We start from the raw sequence: 21911 nt of genomic DNA, 5'->3' as shown, positions 1-21911 counted from the left end.
AATGTTCCCCTTCCATCATGTGGGTTTCATGCATGGATCAAACTCAAAATTGGTAAGCTTGGCTACGGGTTTCTTTGCACATTGAGCAGTCTTGGCTACACATACTTATTTTTTCCTTTTAAACTATTTTTATTTTCACTCATGTGAAGGTGTGTCTGTGTGAATACATGCCAGCTGTGTATTGCCAGTTGAGGCCAAAAGAGGAGATCAGGTCCCTGGAAGTGGAGTTAGAGTTAGCAACTGCCATGTGGGTGCTGGGAATCACACAAAGGTCCTCAGTACTCTCTACTGATGAGCCATCTCAAACTCCAGGGTTAACTTTCAAATGCCTTCTTCTGAAAACTGGCTTCTAAAATATTGTAAAGATGGGAAAGGCAGCACCTGTTGAACCTTTCTGCAGAAGTAAAATCCCTCTAAGAACAGAACACCACACACTGTGTATGGGGATTTTGCCAGCATGTTATATTTGTGTACCAAGCATGTGTCTAGTTCTTGAGGAGGCAAGAGAGGTATCAGAGTCAGAGCCTCTGGAACTATATTTAGAGATGGCTGTGAAATGCCTGGTGGATGTCAGGAATCACAGTCAGGTGTCTGGTAGGAGAAGGCAGTGCTGTTATCTACTGAGCCACCTCCACCTAGAGTTTTAATAACAGGTATTTATTTATTTATTTATTTATTTATTTATTTATTTATTTAACTAACCATGACTACTATACAATTATAGTCCATTTTGAGAATTAAATACACAAGTGACTGGCTGAACATCTAGTCTTGGACAGATCCACATCTTGAAATGCATGAATGATTCCATTAGTCATTTCTCCTCATATTTCCACTCTCTAGATGTCAAGGTCAGCCTCTTTGTTTCCAACACATTGAACAATATCCAAAGACATGTGTTCAGGAGCCCCTTGGTCATAGACTTGTCCCTAGAGTTTCATTTCTTAGTAACCAAAAGCAACCTTCTTCTATTTACTGCCAACAATGGCAAAGTCTGGTCTCCATGTTATAGATACAGCGCTGTAAACATTGAAGGCATAACTGAGAGGCAAAAGAGACAGACTTGGGCTGCCTTAAAGTACAAAGTATGTTCATAAGCTCAGAAGAAAGCTGGGAAAATTTCTCTTCTCTGACAACAAAACCAGTTTCATAGCACTCCAGAGGAGCAGGGTAAAGCTCGACATTCAGCTGCTTTAGGTTGGCTGTGTGATGCAGAAAGTTGCTTAGGACAGCCATGGAGATGTCATTGTCATAGAAATAGACCTCGATGAGCTGTGAGCACTGACTCAGGGCAGGGAAAAGTGCACTGAGCTGAGAGTCTGTCATTCTACAATGTTCTAATTCCAGGGTCTTCAGAGTGTCTGCGACTTTTTCTAGGAGAATACTGAGAGGCACAAGACTCAGATCATACAAATTGATACCTGCCAAATGCAGATGTTTGAGATGATGGAGGCTTTGACACTGGGCAAAGGAATCCAAGTCTGACTGTGAGAACTTGCAGAGAGTAATGGACAGGAACTCCAATGGGGTCTTCAGACACCTGAGGAGAGACAATGGGATTAGTTTGGCATAGAGTGACAGGGCTAACCTAGAATAGGGGAAACCACATATCAGGAGTCAGTGATCCCATAGGATGGCAGTGAGCATCCAGTGCAGCCTGTTGGAGTCTTCCACTCAGGTCACACCATTCTAGGTTGTTAACAGTGACCATCATGATAAGACTTGATCATTATTGCTAAATCTACAATGGCCACTCATCTATATGGGAAACAAGGAACGTTTGCTGTGGAATCAAAAAGAGCTCTTCCTCCTTCCTTACCTAAGCAATTCATTCAGGTGGTCCTTTAGAAAGTAGACATCAATCATGTTGAGATGCTGGAGACAGTTGAATTTGGAGAACTGAGAAATGAACTTGGTGACTCTCTTCTCCTGTGTGTCTGTTGACGTAATTGGAATATTAAAGTGCTTTTCATGTACTTCTGTTAGAAGGAGTTTACGAAGATGTTTCATCTGACCCAGGCAAGGTGCAAAGCATGCCAGTGTGGACAGAGTCCACCCTGTATTCAGTTCTAACTCCTCAATGCACTCTGGCTGGAAAATTTTCAAGACCTTCCTGACTGTGTACATAGACAATCCACTTATCTGCATCTTCACACAGCACAGGTGCAGGGAACCTCTTCTCTCCTGTGCCCACTGCAAGAGATAAGTTTGGTATTCATCCACATCAAACTCAAGGTGAAGGTCAGTGACCACCTTCAAACGTTGCCTCAGTGCATATCGATGAGGGCGTGTTGGTATTTGCTTTTCACACACAGTCTCTGCTGAGCGGTCTCCATCGACTGGTCCAGGTGAAACATCCCAGAAGTCATGGTGCACATTCCTAAGGTCTAGCACTTGAAGCTTCTGTCTTCTGTGGGTAAAACAGGTAGAAGTTTAAGGAGGATTAGCCATTAGCCAGCTTTTTCTAGACATCTTTCTTGTTAGCTGCTAGCTTTTCTACTCTGTCTGTCTGTCCTCTATAGATGTAAGTTTCCAGTGCTGGGTCTGCATATACCAACTCAAGCCTGCTGGGCAAGGGCTTTATCTGCATTTGGAGATCTGCCCTGCTTCCACCATTTGTTACTCCGGACTTCTGCTGTTCCTATATCTATTACTTGGTAGAGATACAGGGTCATGTAGCTACATGGGTTCCAAGGTGTACTGCATACTTAATGGACATTTGATACAAGGACTCAACAGCTGTCCAGGACTCTTTAAGATGATGCCAACAGAAGCCTCTGATACACCTTTGACCCCATTCTTCATGAACCCAGATGTCCTTCTCCCTACACTTAAATATAAGCCATTTGGCATTACATGGTTATTGCTTACCTTGGGTGAAAATTTCCTGTCAGCTGCATGTCTACACCATCCAGCACAGCTTGCAATATCATCATGTCATGGAATTTCATCAGTGCCCCCACAGGGAGGCAGGGAAAGGGCCAGGCTGCCACCATTGCCTTCAGTATCTTTGTGTGTCTGCCAATGAAGGCTGCCTTGAAGAGTGGTGGGAAGAACACTCTCGGCAGCTTCTGCAGAGCAGACATGGCCAAGGCTTCATTCTTCAACAGGCTCTCTACTGCCAAGCTCTGGAGTGTGGGTGGGACCTGGAAGCTCATCTTGATGAATCTTCAGTCAGAATGGACCTGTTGAAGCATTCAGAAATCCAGTTTTCAAGATATGTCTTGGGAATCTGTAAATCCCTGCATCAAGGAATCACCAAAGTGCCAGAGTCCCTGCTTTGGCCACAGTGTGGAACTCAGCATGTCCTGTTGTAAGATCTGGTGGTCACACAGCCAAACCCTTATCACTCTCTTCGTATAGGGTCTCTCACAAGAATCTGCATCAGTGCACAAACTAACCATTGGCATATGAGGTAACAGCCACTTGTCGTTGCTCCTCTGAATCTCATTCCCTTTTGGAAAGGTTGATCAGGGGCAAGCAATCTGATCAGCATCTTTTATGTGACAAAACATGCACTGATCATATTTCAAGTTCCTCAAGGAATGGATTGCCATTGTGTAGTGGTAGCACATACCTTTATTCTAAGCACTCAGAAGGCAGAGGCAAGGAGATCTCTGTTAGTTTGAGGCCAGCTTAGTCTACAGAGCTAGTTCTAGGACAACTAATGATATACAAAGAAACCTTGTATGGAAAACTAAAAACTAAAGAAAGAAATGTAGAAAGGAAGGGAGTAAGGAAAAAAGAGGAAGGAAGGAGAAAAAATGGTGCCTAAGCATCTGCCAGATTCTGAAATGTAAAGCCAAACCTCATGGGTCCTCAAAGCAGCCATGACTGAATGAGAGCATCCAGAAAGACTGTGAGTCTGAGGTGAAGATGCCAGTGTAGGGGGCTACAAGGAAGGGGATTTCCCATGTTCATTGAGGTCTAGGAAAAGAATGACTTTAGGAAAACCATCTAGATTTGTTTCCTTTTTAAAATATGTTGTTGCCTAGAGTGGAGGCTACAATGAAATTGGGCACAGTTCAAAACCTGAATGGAACTCATTTTGTAGTCTAGGCTTGCACCCCACCCCCTCACCATGGTCCTAACTGTCACTGGGAGGATTAGAATACTCTGTTTTAGCAACAACACCTGGCTAGTGCACTTTACTTGTAAAATACTGCATAGATGCCAGGTGTGGTAGTAGGAGCCTCTAATAGCATTTTAGAGGAGGAGTAAGGAGGATTCTGGGGAAAGTTAAGCTACATATTATACTTTCACACCTCTCCTGAGTAGTAGATTTCAAATAACATATGATAGGAAATGGTTTGGTAGTAGGGTTTGTGGTGGTTTGAATATGGCTGGGTTTGTCTCCTGGAATTAAAGATATATACCACAATGCCTGGGCCTAGTTTGTTCATGGTCACTATTCCTAAAGATCTGGATCAAAAGAGTGTGTCTTCCAGCCTCAAAATCTGGATTACACATGTGCCCTCCATTTCTAGATTATATTTCTTTCCAGATTAAAAGTCCAAACTACTCCTTGTTTGACTGCACACACAAAAAATAAGTTTAGCTGGGTGGGATCTTGCTCTGAGATCACCACTTTCTCTTAATCTCCTAAGCACAGGATTAAATTCTATTCCATGTCCTGGTGCCCCTTTATTATTACCTAAACTATATATTTTGTGGTTTTCCTTTCTAAGCTTGCTATAATTGATAAAAATGCTCTTTGTGATAGTAAGCCAGAGGACAAAGTCTATGCTGGCCTTTGCTGAGACTTCCTTTGTCAATGCAATTAATCTGATTCTCTTCACCTTAGCCTTAGCCTCAGGCAGACTCTTCAGACAAGGGCAAAAGGCAGCCATATTCTTCACCAAAATACCACAAAAATGATCACTAGGCCACATACTAAAATTCTTCTCCACTGAAACCTCTTATGGCAGGTCTGCACAGTTCAAATCACTCTCAACAACCAACTCTTCCATATTCCTACTAGGACAGCCCATTAAGCCCCACTTAAGGCATTCCATGACTTTCCAGATGCAAAGTCCAAAAAACCCACACTCTTCCAAACAAAAGCTTAGGCCTATGACAACAATACTCGAGTCCTCGGTAGCTATTTAGGGTCTTAGGGTTTTACTGCTGTGAATAGAAACCATGACCAAGGCAACTGTTATGGAAACATTCAATTTGTTCTAGCTTATAGCTTTAGAGTTTTCATCCATTATCATCACAATGGGAGCATGGCCTTGTCCAGCCAGGCATGGTGCAGGAGGAGCTGAGAATTCTATGTCTTCATTTGAAGACCATTAGGGGAAGACTGGCTCCCATGTGGTTAGAAGAAGGGACAAGACCACATCTCCTAATAGTACTCAAATGAACCTATTAACATGAAAATGCCAGTGCAATGTGAATTTCTCATTAACACCAAACCCAATAGAAGCAAATTATCATCATTTTCATCATCATCATTTTCGAGATATATATATATATATATATGAATTTGCCCTATTTTATTTTAAATCCAGCATCTTGAAATGTAGTTGAGTTAGTAATATGCCTGTCCAGACTGTGAGAGGCCTCCTGATAGAGGAGAGTGACAAGTGACTTACCTGATCAAGATACTGGTGAGAGAGGTCCTATTCCCAGTGAGGTCAGGCAAAGACTGTAGACTCCAGAACTCTGTCTTAACCCTTTTATACCACACCCAACCTATGTAGCCCCACCCCTAAGCGCAAGATTCCATCTTCTGGATCTTTGTGATTGGTTCTTCTTGTGGTAGATTTATTGAATCATAGTTGATTGTGTGAACTCAAAAATAGTAAATTAGAAAGTGAAGAGTCTACTGATTGAATTGTTTAGTGTGTGTTTATATACTCAAATGTGTGAGGGTTTTCTAGTGTGTGTTTTCTGAGTGTAAATATAGCTGTCTTCTGAGAGGCTCTGCCAGAGGCTGCATATACAGAGGAGGATGCTGGCAGCCAACTATTGAACTGAGCATGGGGTCCCCAATGGAAGAGTTAGAGAGAGGAATGAAGGAGCTGAAGGGGTTTGTGGCCCCATATGGACAGTGACAATACCAACTAACCAGAGCTTTTAGGGTCTAAGCAGCCAGCCTGGGAATACACTTGGAGAGATCCACAGCTCTAGCCATATATGTAGTGGAGGATGGAGGAGGCCCTTGGTCCTGTGAAGGCTGGATGCCCCAGTGTGGGAGAATGCAAGGGTGGGGAGGCAGGAGTGGGTGGTGGTTCACCCTCATAAGAAGCAGGAGGAGGGGGATGAGATAGGGGGTTCCAAGGGTGATGGGGAAAGGGAATAACATCTGAAATTTAAATAAATAAAATATCCAAAAAAGAGAGAGAAGCAAAGATAATGAGTTCAAGGTTTACCTATAAGTAATGTTTTGCAGCCTGTGAGCAGGTTGTATTTATGTTTTGGGGGGAAGAGAGATAGATAGATAGAGAGAGAGAGAGAGAGAGAGAGAGAGAGAGAGAAACAGAGAATAGGCTCTGAATTTGAAAGAGCAAGGGGTATGTGGGATGATGTGGTGAGAGGAAATTGGGGGTATGATGTAATTATATTGTTAATTTCAAAAAATAAAAAATTTAATTAAAAAATTTTTAAATCTGTGGCTTATTTAAGTTTCCATGTTCCCTTTGCATGTGCATTTGAGTTTGAAGTTGACCTCCATGGTTCACTTCTGACAGTAAAACTTTGTCATTGACCTGTCTTACTGGACACATATGATTAAATCAGGAATTTTAATAATTTTGTCAGTAATCCATTTATTTTGTTGGAGACTTGGTTTGGCTTGATAAATTGGCTTTATGGGGAACTCTTTATGTGGATCAAGCTGGCTATAAACAGAGTAATCTGACTGTCTCCACCTCCTGAGCGCTAAGCCTATATGTATGAGGCCTCATGACTGGTTTCTTTTTTTCTGTTGTTGTTTTTGAAGCAGCCAAGAGTAGCATGTAATCAACTCTGTTCACAAAACAGGCTCAACATGAGATCTTCAGTATAATCATCTGAGAAATCAAGAAGAAATGCTGGGAGTTTATTTTGCATCATTAAGTGGTTTCCCCCATTTATGCACATCCAAACCTTCTAGATAGGAGATGAAATGGATAATTTTCTAGATACCACATACCAACGTTAAATCAGAATCAAGTAAACTATCTAAACAGACCCATAACACCTAAGGAAATAGTAGCCGTCATTAAAAGGCTACAAACTACAAGAAGCACAAGGACAGACCGTTTTAGTGAAAATTCTCTCAGACTTTCAAAGGAGACCTAATGCTAGTGCTTCTCACACGATTCCACAAAATAAAAGCAGAAGAAACACTACCTAATTCATTTCATGAAGTCACATTTACACTGATACCTAAGACATACAAAGACCCAACAAAGAAAGAGAATTTCAGTCCAATTTTCTTTTGAATGTTGGTGCAACAATTCTCAATAAAATTCTGACAATCCAAATCCAAGAACATATCAAAAGGATTATACACAATGATCAAGTAGGTTTCATTCCAGGGATGCAGGGAATGGTTCAATATACTGAAACCCATCAATGTAATCCCCTATATAAGAACTCAAAGAGAAAATTCACATGATCATCACATTAGATGCTGAAAAGTCCTATGATAATATACAACACAGCTTCATGTTAAAAGTCTTGAAGAGATGAGGAATTGAAGGCACATGCCTGAACTTAATTAAAGCAATATAGATCAAACCAGCAGCCAACATCAAATTGAATGGAGAGCAACTTGAAACAATCTCACTAAAATGAGGAACAAGGCTGCCCACTCTATTTTTTTTAATACAACATTGGAAATTCTAGCTAGAGCAAATAGACAACAAATGAAGTCCCTGGGATATAAATTGTAAAGAAAGAATTCTAGGTATTACTCTTTGTGGATGATATGAGAGTATACATAAGTGGCCGCCAAAATTCTGTCAGAGAATTCCTCCACTTAAAAACAGCTTCAGCGCCCGGTGGCACACGCCTTTAATCCCAGCACTTGGGAGGCAGAGGCAGGAGGATTTCTGAATTCAAGGCCAGCCTGGTCTACAGAGTGTGTTCCAGGACAGCCAGGGCTACACAGGGAAACCGTGTCTTGAAAACCAAAAAAAGGTCGCCCTAGGAACCGGTGGAGGGGTAGAGGGGCGGGGGGGGGGGGGGAAAGGGGGGAGGAGGCGCTGTGGAGTGAGGGAGCCCCACCCTCTGGGAGCAAAGGGGGCCAGGGAGAGCTGTGCCGCGGTCAAGGCAGCCTCCACCGCCTGGGACGCAGGGATGGGGATGGACGAGCCCAATGCTGGGGTAGAAGGAGGAGCTGCGATTCCAGGAGCAGCAGGACCAGGAAGGGGGCCCTCCCGCAGCCAGCTGCGACCAATGCTGCTTCAATCTAGCTCAGGCACAGCGCAGCGGAGGCACCTGTAGAAACCGCGAGCAGCCACATGCTGAGGCGAGGTGGGGACCGCGGCCGCCTGAGAAAGACTGAGTATCCCAGCTGGCAGAGGAGCAGCCCCAGCAACAGGCCTCCCGACGATGGTCCCGGGCATTAGCCCGCGGCCACGAAGCCGGTCTCCTGCTCAGGGCAAGAAGTGTCTGTGACTCCAGTGTATAGAAAAAATAACAACTGATAAAGAATTATGTTTTCATCTAGATCCCAAGGAAGAGAAAGAAGATGATTCTGTCCTCCCTCGGGAAGTTTCCATTACTGCAACTATACCTAGCAGGAGCTGGCACCTCTGTCTCTCGCCTTCCAGACAGTGAGAATACTCGGAGCTCTAGGTCCAAGACTGGCTCACTGCAACTTGTCTGCAAGACAGAACCAATTACAGATCAACTTGATTATGACGTTCCAGAAGAACATCAGTCTCCCGGTGGCATTAGTAGTGATGAGGAAGAGGAGGAGGAAGAAATGTTAATCAGTGAAGAGGAAATACCATTCAAAGATGACCCAAGAGATGAGACTTACAAGCCCCACCTTGAAAGGGAGACCCCAAAGCCACGGAGGAAATCAGGGAAGGTGAAAGAAGAGAAAGAAAAGAAAGAAATTAAAGTGGAAGTAGAAGTAGAGGTGAAAGAAGAAGAGAATGAAATTAGGGAAGATGAGGAGCCTCCTAGGAAGAGAGGGAGAAGGCGAAAGATGACAAAAGTCCACGGTTACCCAAAAGGAGAAAAAAAGCCTCCAATCCAGTATGTCCATTGTGAGGTAGAAGCATGTGGGACTGTTCTTGCTCAGCCTTGCTATTTGCAGCACCACATTAAATACCAGCATTTGCTGAAAAAAATATGTATGTCCCCATCCCTCCTGTGGACTTCAGGCTCCAGAAACAACTTTTGCGACATGCGAAGCATCATACAGACCAGAGGGATTATATCTGTGAATATTGTGCTCGGGCCTTCAAGAGTTCCCACAATTTGGCAGTACACCGGATGATTCATACATGTGAGAAGCCATTACAATGTGAGATCTGTGGATTTACTAGTCGACAAAAAGCATCTCTCAATTGGCACATGAAGAAATGTGATGCAGACCCTTCTACCAGTTTTCTTGCAATATCTGTGGCAAAAAAAAAAAAAAAAATTGAGAAGAAGGACAGTGTAGTGGCACACAAAGCAAAAAGCCACCCTGAGGTGCTGATTGCAGAAGCTCTGGCAGCCAATGCGGGCGCCCTCATCACCAGCACTAACCCAGAGCCCCTGACACAACCTGCAGATGGTCAGGGGCTTCCTCTTCTTCCTGAGCCCTTGGGAAACTCAACATCTGGAGAGTGCCTACTGCTAGAAGCTGAAGGGATGTCAAAGTCATACTGCAGTGGGACAGAACGGGTGAGCCTTATGGCTGACGGGAAGATCTTTGTGGGAAGTGGCAGCAGTGGGGCTGGTCATGAACTCGGATATACTCGGTGCTATCACAGAGGTTCTGATTGAAGATACAGACTCTACTACTGGACCCTAGTGTAAAGGAAGACTTTGGGCACTGGGGCAGTGCAGACTTTGTGTTTAAAAGATAAAAAAGACAAAAAAATTAAAGCATTTAAAAATCTAGTAAAATAACTGAGGGGCCTGTTCTTTGCATTGTGGATCACAACACACACACACACACACACACACACACACACACACCATCCCCATTCCCTGAACTCTTTTTCCTCATCCTTAAAATATTGATGTAGCCTTTACCAGAAAGGTTGATTAAAAAGCAGCAACATACTAGGTTCTAGCCAGCAGCAGACTTCCTGCTCATTGGCAGATCTCTTTTTTTCCAACCTATAACTTTGATGTGCTCTGGATCAGCTTTGAACTCATAATAGTATATTACTATCATCTAAATCTTTTCTCCTCTACTACTGTCCTATGGCTCTGGCTTCTCCCCACTGCAACAACCAACACTTATCCTCAAATATTATATAATTCTATTTTCTGGAGGCTGGCAGCTTGACTTGGCACTTTAGGGCCCCTTGGCAGGATGCAGTTAAAACAGCACATACCTCTCACCCCTCTTCCATTACTCACTGGGTTTGGGGAAGGAAGGATACATGGGGACCACCTCCTTCCCTTTCAGTGGATCCCAGCGCCTCAGTTCCCCCCATGTCTGAACCTCCATAATGCTCTTAATGGTGCTCACTTGCTTGGAAGCAGGCTCCCAAGAGAGGGGACTGCCCTCTGTACAGTCTTTCTGGCTGTAAGATAGGGCTCTCTGTCAGTGAGAAAAGTCCCAGGCTAATGGCAGAAATTTGCACTTTGAACATGTGTGTTTTGTGTTGTGGAACCTGAGATTCCTTATTTATTAATGGAAAGTCTTATTTTGGTGGGGGGAGGGTCTTTGTTGCTATGTTTTGTGGGGCTGGGAGAGTAGATTATTCTGACATGGGATCCTTCCTACAAGAGGTATTCTGAAGGCAAGGCTTAGAAGTTAAAGAAGCACAGCCAGCCTCTAAAATCATAGTTCTCCAGTGGCCTTTAAAGAAAGCTGGTCCTCAGCACTAACAGAGTCACTTTAGTAGCCTAGTGCTTTTTTGAAGCCTTAGGAAAGTTTGATAGGTTTGTGGTAACTAGTGTGCTCTTTGAGAATTTAAGAGCATTCGAGATACAAGAATCTTGAGGGGATGAGGAATGTTGGTCAAGGTCTGGATCACAAACAAAAGAATTTCTTCTGTGAATTTATCTTCTCTTGTCTTCACCATTTCTTTGCATATATATCCCTGCTGGCCCCTTGTGTTGATTTTGGTTTTTGTTTTGTTATTGGTCATTCCAGCTCTCAGTTAGTGGAAGACCAGACCCTGTTATTCATGAAGGAACAAAATCTAAAAGTTTTAGAGATTTGGTTAAGAGTAAAGTGTTCTGTCTTATGTCCTCTTTAGAAGAGAGAAAGCTTCAATAACAAAAACAAAAGCAAAAATCTGTACGATAATGGTTTTTTTTTTTTTTTTTTTATTTTCCTCTGAGTAGAGACTTTAATGCCTTGTGGATTGTTTATTACTGTCATTGGGAAACACGGATCCTGTTTTTACATGCTTATACCTCTCAGAAAACTAAAACCCTAATTGAACTCATCATTTGAAAATTAGAAGTGCAGTTCTTCCCTGTGTCCTTCAGAATCAGCCATTGAAGACTTGGCCAGTTGTTGTCAGAAACACATGATGACTATTGGGAAAAAAACAGCCAGCTTTAGCAATGTGGGTAGATACAAAATTAACTCAAACAAACCAGTAGCCTTCTTCCATACACAGGACAAAATGGCTTTAAAAATTAGGGAAATAACACCCTTCACAATAGTCAAATAATATAAAATATCTTGGTGAAACTGTAACCAAGCAAGTGAAAGATCAGTATGAGAATAATGCCAAGTCCCTGAAAGAAGAAATTGAAGATGATCTCAGAGGGGGAAAAGCTCTCTGATGCTAATGGAAGTGTAGGATTACTATAGTAAAATGGCCATTTTACCAAATGTAATCTCCATGAGAAGTCCAACTCAACTCTTCTCAGATAGAGGAAGAGCAGTTCTCAACTTCATATGGAATAATAAAAATAACCCAGGACTGCAAAACAATTCTGAACCATAAAAAAAAAAAAAAAAAAAAATTGTGGGAATTTTCCTGACCTCAAGGTCTACTAAAGATCAATAATGATAAAAGCCACATGGTATTGGTAAAGAGACAGACTAGTTGATAAATAGAATAGAATCCAAATAGACCCAAAAATATACCTGCATACCTATGGTCATTTGATCTTTGACAAAGAAGCCAAAACCATACAGTAGAAAAAAGACAGTATCTTCTACAAATGGTGCTGGTCTAACCTGAAGTCTGCCAGTAGCAGAATAAAAATTGATCCATTTCTATCTCTTTATATGAAGCTCGAATCCAAGTAGATCAAGGACCTCTACATAAAACAAGATACACTTCCAGCACACAGACCTCTAGCTCCTACTTAGGAGACATGATGGCATTGGTCTCCTCCAACGACACAGCCAGGAAGCCAAGCAATTTAAGCAGCCACTCCAAGGCTAGCCCCACAGCAGTACAGGTTCAAGCTGATTACTGCATTTCTCCATGGGTCAAACATGGTCAGACACTGTAGGCTGCTGAGGAACAAGAGTTGGGGAGGCCTCAACTCCAAACTCAAGGCAGGTGGAAGTCAGCAGTGAGGAAGGCTGTTTCCTGCCTCCACCTTCTCAAATTATTTTATGAGTGTTTCTTTTATGAATGTGGGTGCTCTTGCATTTGGGGCATAGATGTTTACAAGGAGACGTCCTCTTGGTACATTTTCCTTTAATGAACATGAAGTGTTCTTCCCAGTCTTTTTTGCTTACTTTTGGTTGGAAATTTGTTAGTAGATATTAGACTGGTTTCTATATTTTCCTTTTTGGTCCATTTGCTTTATAACCTTTGTTTTTCAGCCATCTACTCAGAAGTAATGTCTATCTTTGTTGCTCAAATGTGTTTCTTGTATACAGCAGAATGATGGGTTCTGTTTATACATCCATTCTGTGCGCCTGGGTCATTTTATTAGGGAATTGAGTTCGTTGATTGTTGGGAGCTGACTTTTAGCAGAAAGCGGCTATCAGCTTTGCAGCCATCTTGAGCCATATACCCTGACAAGAGAGTTGGATTACAATAGCCTACAACAACTGAGCACACTCTGATAACATCTTGCTTTACATACCCAGGACTTTCCTTGAGTGTGTGAGATTAAAGGTGTGTGAGATTAAAGGTGTGTAACTTGAGAGTGTGGCTTAGAGATCAGATTTAGAGACATGACCTAAGGGCATGATTAAAGGCATGACCAAAAGGCATGGCTTAGGAGTGAGACATATAAAAAGAGAGAACAATTTGGAATAACAGAGATTCAGACACTAGAAGTAGGAATAGACATTAGACACTCGGAAGAGAACAACGAGAGGAGTAGAATTAGGAACTAGGAACTCAAGACTCGGGACTTGGACTAGTAAGAGAGACTGAAGAATCAATGGGATTGAAACACACTCTGTCTGGTCTCCATTCTTCCAGTCTGTCCTCACTCTCTCTCTTGCTGAACCCCAACCCTCGGACTGGAGCAGCAGCCTGGGCCAGGAAACAGTGGAGTGGAGAGGGCCACAATATTTTAGGCCGCCCAAAGTGGGCCAGCCTAGGCCCCAACATTTTTTGGCCCCCAAACGTGGGACTAGTGCAGTTCTCAACAATTGATCTTGAGAGATATTAATGGTCAATATTTTCTAATTCCTGGTATATTTTTGGTGCTACTGTGTATATGTGTGATTCTCTTCTTTTGATTTTAGTGATGTGGAATCATTTGTTCCTTATATTTCCTTGAGTGTAGTTAACCACTTAGTATTGGAATTTTCTTTCTAGTATCTTCTGACCGGCTTGCTCTTAGACTTTTTTTTTCTCCCCAAGTAGTTTCTCCTAGTATACCTAACAGTTATCAGCTACTCATTATGTAGGTTATGTTAACCCATGAGTAAGAGTAATCCTCCGGCCTCAGGGTAGTGTTATAAAACAGAATGTATACAGTTTAACTAGATTTCCCACTTGTATATCTGCCTTGTCGAGTATATGTAAAAAAAAAAAAAAATTGCAAAGTATCCAAGAGAATCAAAGTAAAGGTTTGATGAAGGAAGTTTTGGTGAATTTCAACATTTACTATTCAGATACTCAGGCTAGGATCAAATATTGCTGAAGCAAAACAAAAGAGAAAACCTGTGTAATCAGCATCATTCTTTTTAAAATTAGTTTATTTATTCACTTATTATCCCAATATCAACTTCCCTCTCCTACCAGACCCCCTCATGCAGCCCCTCCCCATTTTCCTTCAAGCATCCTTCTTTGTATTATCTTTCTTTCTTTTTACTGGTGTCAGGTAGTTCAGGCTGGCCTTGAACTCCTCATCTTCTATCACTTTATAAATGATTGCTAGAAGCCTGCTTGACCTTTTGTGTTTTCAAGCTGAAGTGAAACAGGTGAAAGGGGAGTGGAGGAGGATCTGTGGGATAGGGGACTGGAGGGAACAGTGTTTGGGATATTAAAAAACTAAAAGAAATCTAACAAACAAATAAAAAGCAAAGGAATTACATTACCAAAGCAGATCCCCACTTGAATTTCAGGATGAGCTTAGGAGGCTTTCATAGCCAGAAAGATCTGGAGTTCAAGGACACTTTGATAACCCATCTCAGAAGTTTTCAAGTGAACCTTCAAGGGCTGGCTCAAGCCTTTAATCCCAGCACTCTGGATGAAAGACCTTGCCACATGGTCTCAGTTCATTGTCTTTTCTGTATGGAGACCTTACAACTGATTCCATGGTAGAAGTACAATTTAGCCCTAAAATCAGCCTGTACACAACACAGCACTCAGTCTTGCAAGGAGTCCTGATTTTCACTAGTATCTCCGTTCATTCTTTCCTGCACTGAGATATCAACATGAATATACCCTATTTACATACACATCCACCCAGACTGGAAGATTACTGAGGCCTAGATGTACTTTCTCCACATCATGGCAATGATTCATCAAAGATCAAATCATACAGAAATGAAAAGAAAGCGGAAAGGAAATAAAAAATGAGAGGAAGATGGAAGGAAGGAAGGAAGGAAGGAAGGAAGGAAGGAAGGAAGGAAGGAAGGAAACAAAACAAAAAAGAGAAAGAAAGAAAAAAATTCTTAGTGTCTTCTCATCTTCTCAGTGACTTGAAAGATACATAGTGAGTTCCAGAGAGGCTTGAGTAACAGAGTCTTAATGTAGAAAAATTTAAAACCATCTAAGAGCTCAGAGTTTGAGGAGAAGTGTCATGGGATCTTGCCAGAACCTCAGATTAGCATTTTAGCAATGGAGATTTCAAGTTTTAGCAAGAATATATGAAGCAAGTTGTGCTCACTGTGTAGTGTGCAAATCAGAACACTGTATGCACCTCTGCTTCAAAAACTGTGCCTGAATCCTGAGAGCTTTCTGGAAATAAAAGTCTAACCTAGAATTCACTCCAAAGTTTAAAAAGCTCCACCTCTTTCCCTCACTAGAAACTGACCACTAATGAGTTCTTTGAAGCACCTCCCACACTAAATCATGATGGATGGTAGATTCGTATTCCTAGGTTGGTCCTTAGTCACAGGGGTAGAAGTAAGTGAAGGTGATAAGCTTCTACTGTATCTTGAACAATGCTGTCAAAATAAGAATAAAACTAAGTCAGAAGTAGAATCTTACATCATAACACAGATTTAGTCAGACTGAGGAACTAGGATTGGTCAACAAATGGAGTGCCAACTAATCTTAGATACACAATGAAAGAAACCCCATCTCAAAACGTTAAAAAGCAAAGTACATAGATCAATTTAAAAAGTTTTTTTTTCTGTTTGGAGATTTTTGTATTCTTTCTCTTTTTGTTTTGCTTTGTTTATTTCAAGCCAGAGATTCTTTGTGTGACCCTGACTGTCCTGGAACTTACTCTGTAGACAAGGCTGCCTTGGAACTCAGAGATCCTCCTGCATCTGCCTAAGGAGTGCTGGGATTAAAGGCACAACCAATTGCTTCAATAAATCAGTTCTTGATATAAGTCTGGCCTAAGTTTTTTCCTAAGTATGGATCTGATCCAATCCACTTATATCATCAAAATCTGAAAATGATCTCGTGGGGAGATTCTCAACTATTGAATCAGAGGCCGATTTTGGCTGAGAAGGTGTGGCTACAAAGGGAGGGTTCAATGGAAAGGTATATAAAGAGTCAGAGCATCCACTTGAAAAGTATACAAAAAGTCACAGCATCCAGAGGAAACCTCAGAGTCTTGGTGCCTGGAGTCAGAGCCTTTTCCTGCCTGGGTTCAGAGACCTTTCAGCAGAGTCCAGATCAGGTAAGCCCCTTAGCATTATCAGGATTCCTTATCTTATGCAAGCTAGTCTAGCCCTGTACCCTCACTTCAAATAATATATATATATATATATATATATATATATATATATATATATATATATATTACTGATTTGTCTTTTTGAAATGAAATATTTTTATATAACCTTGCCTGGCCTTCTCCCGTCTCAGAAAACTGAGGGATGCTTGATTGGGTAAGTATGGTTTCTGTGTTTTTTTTTTTTTTTTTTTTGAAAAAAACATTCACATTAAGAATATCAGTGTGGCAGTGGTGGTGCATACGTTTAATCCCAGCATTTGGGAGGCAGAGGCAGATAGATTTCTGAGTTTGGGGCCAGTCTGGCCTACAGAGTGAGTTCCAGGACAGCTAGGGATACACAGAGAAACTCTGTCTCGAAAAACCAAAAACCAACCAACCAAACAAACAAAAAGGATATCAATGTGACCTTGAATTCAAGGCAATCCATGCTGTAATGACAGCTGTGAGTTACTCAAGTGCCTTGACTGATGATGTTTATGTCACTTTAAGCCTGGCATTCTTGAGTGTGCCTTTAATCCCAACAACAGGGAGGCAGAGGCAAGCTGATCTTTGAATTTGAAGCCAATCTGACCTATATAGTGAGTTTCAAAACATCCAGGGATAAGATGTGTCTCAGGAAAGCAAAGCAAGCAAACAAACAAACAAAAACAGTATTTGTAAATGCCGAGTAACAATAAAACATTGTCTGTTACAATCATGAGAGCTGGGAGAACTAAGCATAGTTTATTTATCATCAAAATATAGCCTGAGTTCCCAGGCTTCCTGTTGATCTCTTCCCACTGGGATGAATTCACCCAAGATTGGTTGGAATTAGTAGAGTCTTCGGGAACTAGGATACTTTGAACAAGCTTCACAAGCAGATTGGAGAATTATGGCTTTAGAACCAACAAAGGCTAGACCAAGCAGTTCTGCATTGGAAATGCTGGGGTGGCACATGCTGAAATGTGATAGAATATAACTGTAATCCCAGCATGTGGGAAGCAAAGGCAATCCCTGATATATAATTGTGTGTGCCTTGATGCCATTCATGCTTCTTCTAAGTCCCACTGCTTCACTAGAAGACCCTTTCTGATCAGCACAGTCAGTCTCCCATAATGCAGTGTGGGCAAGGAGAGCAGAAGAGAATCCAGGTGTTATGGCTCAAATCCACCTAGTAGCTACCGGGAAAGCTGATGCAGGGGTTTCATAATGAGTTTAAGCCAGACCAGAGTGCATGGTGAGTGCCATCCAGGACAGCCACAGTTACACAGGAAAACCATGTTTCAAACAAACAGACAAGAAACTCCCAAAATATATAGTTAATTAGGACAAGTAATCTCAGAGCTCAGAGTTTGAGGAGAAACATCTTGGAAGGCCTGAGACCTTGACCAGGTCTTGATTTTAAACATTCTCATATAGAAATCTGATTCAATCTAACTAAAGATGTAAATGTCAAAATAATTAAATGGGTGGAAACTTTATGATTCACTCAGGTGGCAGATTATTGCTGAGAGGTGGGGCTAAAAGGGAAGGTGTGAGGAAAAGGTGGATATAAGGTTCAGTGTGGCTGTACAAGACATTCTGAGGCTTGGAGCCTGGAGCAACTACCTGCTCCTGCTAGGATGGGAAAACCTGAAAGCAGTGTGCTGATCAGGTAAATCATTCAATCCATTAGGATGCCCCATCTCACCCAGGCAGACCATTCATGCTTCTCCTATTCAGTCTCCCATTTCACCTCAGTAATTTTGATATTTGGTCATTGTAAATTTTTTTTGGCTCCTTGTTTGATGTTACAGTTTTGAAGTAGGAAATATCATTCAACCCAGGTTAGCTTAGAACTCCATATGTAGCTGTCATTTAAGACTGATTTTTCTGACTCTCTCTCCTGAGTCCTGAGACCTCAAGTTGAACTGCTTTGTGCCATTTATAGAAAGCTGAGGATGTAACATTCAAGGACTTGGCCCACTGAGGAAGGGCCTTATTTTCTTACCAATATCTGCTGTATACCCTAAAATACCCTAATTCAAAATGATTGAAAATTCAAAAAGAGTGAAAAATGAAGGAAATAGTGACCCCCGTGAAAGCATAAAATTGACAATTCTCACAATTCAATCTCCCAAAGATCAGGCTACAGCTCAGTGTGGCTACTGGATCTAAAGCTTAAGGAAGTCAAAGTAACAACATGCATATCACAGATTCTCTCCAACAGTTCCATTCATTGAATTCAAGGATAGTTTGGATATGTGACCTTTAACTTTGACATTTAGGGTCATGAGATACATTTGTAGATGGTTTCAAACAAAAGTGTGGACTTCAGGTTGAATGTCCTGATACCAGCTTCCCAGCATGTGAGCTGTAGATGTGATTGGGTTGAATGGGTGCTTTTGACTTTCCAGGAGGTCCTAAAAGGAAATGTGGTTCTGGGAAAAATAGTGTCTAATGGGAAATACAGGTTTATGACATTGCCAGAACAGTGACTGAGGCCGAGTCTGTTTATCTAATTAGTGGGAAAAGAAGCAAGCTAAAGAGTATTTTCCCTGAAATAATTTCTTTATCTTGCTATATCCATAGCATCTCCCTACCTGAAAGCCATGATGAGCTCCAAGACCCCACCCTCGCTAGTGCAGCTGGCGAGAAGAAGTCTGCTGAAAGATGAAGCCTTAACCATCTCTGCTCTGCAGCACCTGCCCATGGAGCTCTTCCCACCACTCTTTAAGGATGCATTCAACAGCAAACAACATAAAATCCTGAGGGAGATGGTGGCAGCCTGGCCCTTCCCATGCCTTCCTGTTGGAGCTCTGATGACAACTCCAGACTTGGAGATCTTGAAGACTGTGCTGGATGGCCTGGATTTGCTGATGACACAAAAAGATCAACCCAGGTAAGTGACACCAAAGTAGCATGCGTGTGTGTGGGGGGGGAAGTGTGTGGAATGATGGAAGTATTCACCATGCGATCCAAGTTGAATCAGAGGCTTCTGATGCCACTAACTTTGTGGAGAGAAACAAAGAAAAAGGACAGTGGTGTGTGCAGCAGAGCAGAGAGTACAGATGCACAAAATATGCAATGAGTCTGTCCTGGCCTCTTCCCTCAAGGAATGGATTTAAGGGTCTTTGTGTTATAGGGACAAAGCTGTTTACACATTGCCTCTTCTGTCATCTGAATTTTTTCCCATTTGATCCACAGGATGTGGAAACTACAAGTGCTTGATTTACGAGATGCCAATCATAATTTCTGGAATGTGTGGGCTGGAATGTGGGATGGTGTTTGCTTTCCAGACATTAGTCAGCCTCAGCCTTTGATGTATCATCCCATACAACAGGGAAAACAGTCTTTGACTATAAAGATAAACCTTTCTATGAATCCCGGGAACATAAGTGAATACAATGAATATTTTTATCAGTGGTCAATGGAGAGAAAAGATGTAGTACAGGTGAACTGTCAGAAGATAGAGATTTGGACCAACCCTGTCTACTACTCAACTTATCTTCAGGATGTAGTTGAGTTAAGTTCTATCCAGGAATTGGAAGTGTATAAACACTGCGACCTGAACACCCTTGCAATGATAGCCCCTGGTTTAGGCCAGATGACAAACCTTCAAAAACTCCTTCTCAATGATATCCACATGTCTTTGGAGTGGCTTGGAAATAAAAAGATAGAAGACTGGTGTGTAAGTATGATCATTCCCCAATTCTCGAAACTCCACAAGCTCCAGCATCTCTACTTGAATGACGTCTGCTTTGTGAATAAATGCCTGGACCAAGTGCTCAGGTGAGTAAGGAGGAAAGAAAGCCTTATCCAGGGGCCAGATCAAAGCCATTCTCTGTTACATGAAAGGCCAGTGCACACCTGTGGTTTCCCAGGCACTGTTGAATTTACATGGATGTGACCTTAGAATAATTGATCTTAGAGTTTGTGCTACTCTAGATCCTGAGTTGTCACGTTAGTAAACTCAGACTGCCATTTGTGTGTTCCTGATTTAGAAAAGTTCTTTGCCAAGTACCCAGATGTACTAAACACAGATCTATAAAGGCTATGAGAGCTTATATTACATTTTCCCCATGCCAGTTCTGTCCTAATAACTGTATGAGGACTTTTCATCTTCCTCTGACTCCCCATGGGTCTGAGGCTATCTGAACACTGGTATGGGATGAGTAATGATTGAGAGTCATTATGGCCACAGGAAAGCTATGTGGACTGGATAGAATCCATGCCATAGAGGTGGAGCTCATGAGCTCAAAGTTATCACACCCAGGAATGGTTCTAGGTCTTTCCAAGACAGTCCTACTGGGTTTCCTTGCTGATATCATCTATTCACTGATGTGGTCTTGTGCTCCCAAGTGCAGAGGGCACTGTAGAGCTCCAGGCAAAAGCAATCATAATGATGGTGTGTGTCCTCTGCTTATAGTAACAAGATTTATTTGGTACTATCAGGGAACATTCTAACCTTGAGTTTCATTATGGACACAGAATGACCTTGGATGTAGCTAACCTTTTCTTCCTTGAAATCTTGCCCTTTGTGTGCCACTATTGAACTTTAAGGAGATGATCTCCTTTGTCTCTCTCTAGGAGCTTAGAGAGTCCCTTAGAGACCCTTGCAATCACTCGCTGCAAGCTGACAGAGTCACATATGAGTTGTCTGTCCGAGTGTCCAAGGCTCCATCAGCTCACACACCTGGATCTGAGTGGCACCGACTTTATAAATTCAAGTTATAAATTTCTAGGAAGACTTCTAGGAAGACTGACAGCTACACTGCAGAAGCTGAAATTGAAGGGCTGTATGATCGTGGACTTCCAAATCAATGTCCTCCTACCTGCTCTGAGCCGATGCTCCCAACTCACTGAGGTCGATTTTCAGATGAACTTCTTATCTATGGACATCCTGAAGAAGCTGCTGCAGCACACTGCTAACTTGAGACAACTGACCAGGGAAAGGTACCCTGCCCCCTATGAGGTCTATGATGAATTTGGTAATGTCCTCCCACAAAAATTTGTACAACAGTGCTCTGAGCTAATGGTCACACTCAACGTTATAAGGCAGCCAAAGAAGATTTGTTTTGTGAGTAACATTTGTGCAGGTTGTGGGGGATTCTGTGTCTACAAATTTGGGGCCATACTATGTCTCTGTTGGCAATGAGAGAGGTCACTGCTGGACTCTGAGAAAGGAAAGCCAGAACTCAAGTGACACATTTGAGATAGAGCATGTGTATTTCAGCATATTTTTTTTGATGTACTCGGGAATGATGATTGTTCCATTGGATCATAGTTGAAGAAGTACTAATTTGGAGAATGAGGGCTTATTTTTTGCCTAAGCTCAACAGTAGATACCTTGAAACAGCAAATGAAATTTGAATATGGTACTTACTGTTTTGTTTGACCTTCCCATATTCTTGTGTTTCCTTCTCTCTGTCTACCCAGAATTTTCAGAATAACACACCTAGTGTTTAAAGATTATAGACACTTCAGCTTCCTGAAATCCTGTTCAAAATTCTACCAAGATTCTCTTGGAAAGATGGCTCAAAGTTTAAAAT

The 21911-nt window shown here is 41.9% G+C and overlaps 2 protein-coding genes and 1 pseudogene across 2 annotated transcripts; 2 read left to right on the top strand and 1 right to left on the bottom strand.

Moving 5' to 3' along the window:
• Positions 1–972: 972 nt before the first annotated feature.
• LOC117696063 (preferentially expressed antigen in melanoma-like protein 7) lies at positions 973–3197 on the bottom strand. The gene is made up of 3 exons (XM_034486664.1): positions 2872–3197; positions 1820–2410; positions 973–1540 (listed from the first exon to the last, which is right to left on the bottom strand). Exons 1-3 carry the CDS (start codon positions 3156–3158, stop codon positions 973–975), a joined length of 1446 nt encoding a protein of 481 aa, XP_034342555.1. The 5' UTR covers positions 3159–3197.
• Positions 3198–8308: 5111 nt separating this feature from the next.
• Positions 8309–9987, top strand: LOC117696062 (E3 ubiquitin-protein ligase ZFP91 pseudogene; annotated as a pseudogene).
• An 8987-nt stretch (positions 9988–18974) lies between these two features.
• On the top strand, positions 18975–21517 carry LOC117696048 (PRAME family member 12-like). The gene is made up of 3 exons (XM_034486652.2): positions 18975–19261; positions 19567–20151; positions 20950–21517. Exons 1-3 carry the CDS (start codon positions 18975–18977, stop codon positions 21515–21517), a joined length of 1440 nt encoding a protein of 479 aa, XP_034342543.2.
• Positions 21518–21911: the final 394 nt, after the last annotated feature.

Source organism: Arvicanthis niloticus, unplaced genomic scaffold (assembly GCF_011762505.2).
Source record: "Arvicanthis niloticus isolate mArvNil1 unplaced genomic scaffold, mArvNil1.pat.X S10, whole genome shotgun sequence".
NCBI classification, from domain to species: domain Eukaryota; kingdom Metazoa; phylum Chordata; class Mammalia; order Rodentia; family Muridae; genus Arvicanthis; species Arvicanthis niloticus.
Note: the sequence above shows the minus strand (reverse complement) of the source record. Positions and strands in the feature narration are given on the sequence as shown.

What these genes read in the sequence shown, in the direction of transcription:
- LOC117696063 (XM_034486664.1), bottom strand. Translation starts at nt 3,158, where the DNA reads ATGAGCTTCCAGGTCCCACCCACACTCCAGAGCTTGGCAGTAGAGAGC. An exon ending in ACAGGAAATTTTCACCCAAG is followed by an intron (nt 2,411 to 2,871) that starts GTAAGCAATAAC and finishes TTTTACCCACAG; the next exon opens with AAGACAGAAGCTTCAAGTGC. An exon ending in CACCTGAATGAATTGCTTAG is followed by an intron (nt 1,541 to 1,819) that starts GTAAGGAAGGAG and finishes GTCTCTCCTCAG; the next exon opens with GTGTCTGAAGACCCCATTGG.
- LOC117696048 (XM_034486652.2), top strand. Translation starts at nt 18,975, where the DNA reads ATGAGCTCCAAGACCCCACCCTCGCTAGTGCAGCTGGCGAGAAGAAGT. An exon ending in ACACAAAAAGATCAACCCAG is followed by an intron (nt 19,262 to 19,566) that starts GTAAGTGACACC and finishes TTTGATCCACAG; the next exon opens with GATGTGGAAACTACAAGTGC. An exon ending in TGCCTGGACCAAGTGCTCAG is followed by an intron (nt 20,152 to 20,949) that starts GTGAGTAAGGAG and finishes GTCTCTCTCTAG; the next exon opens with GAGCTTAGAGAGTCCCTTAG.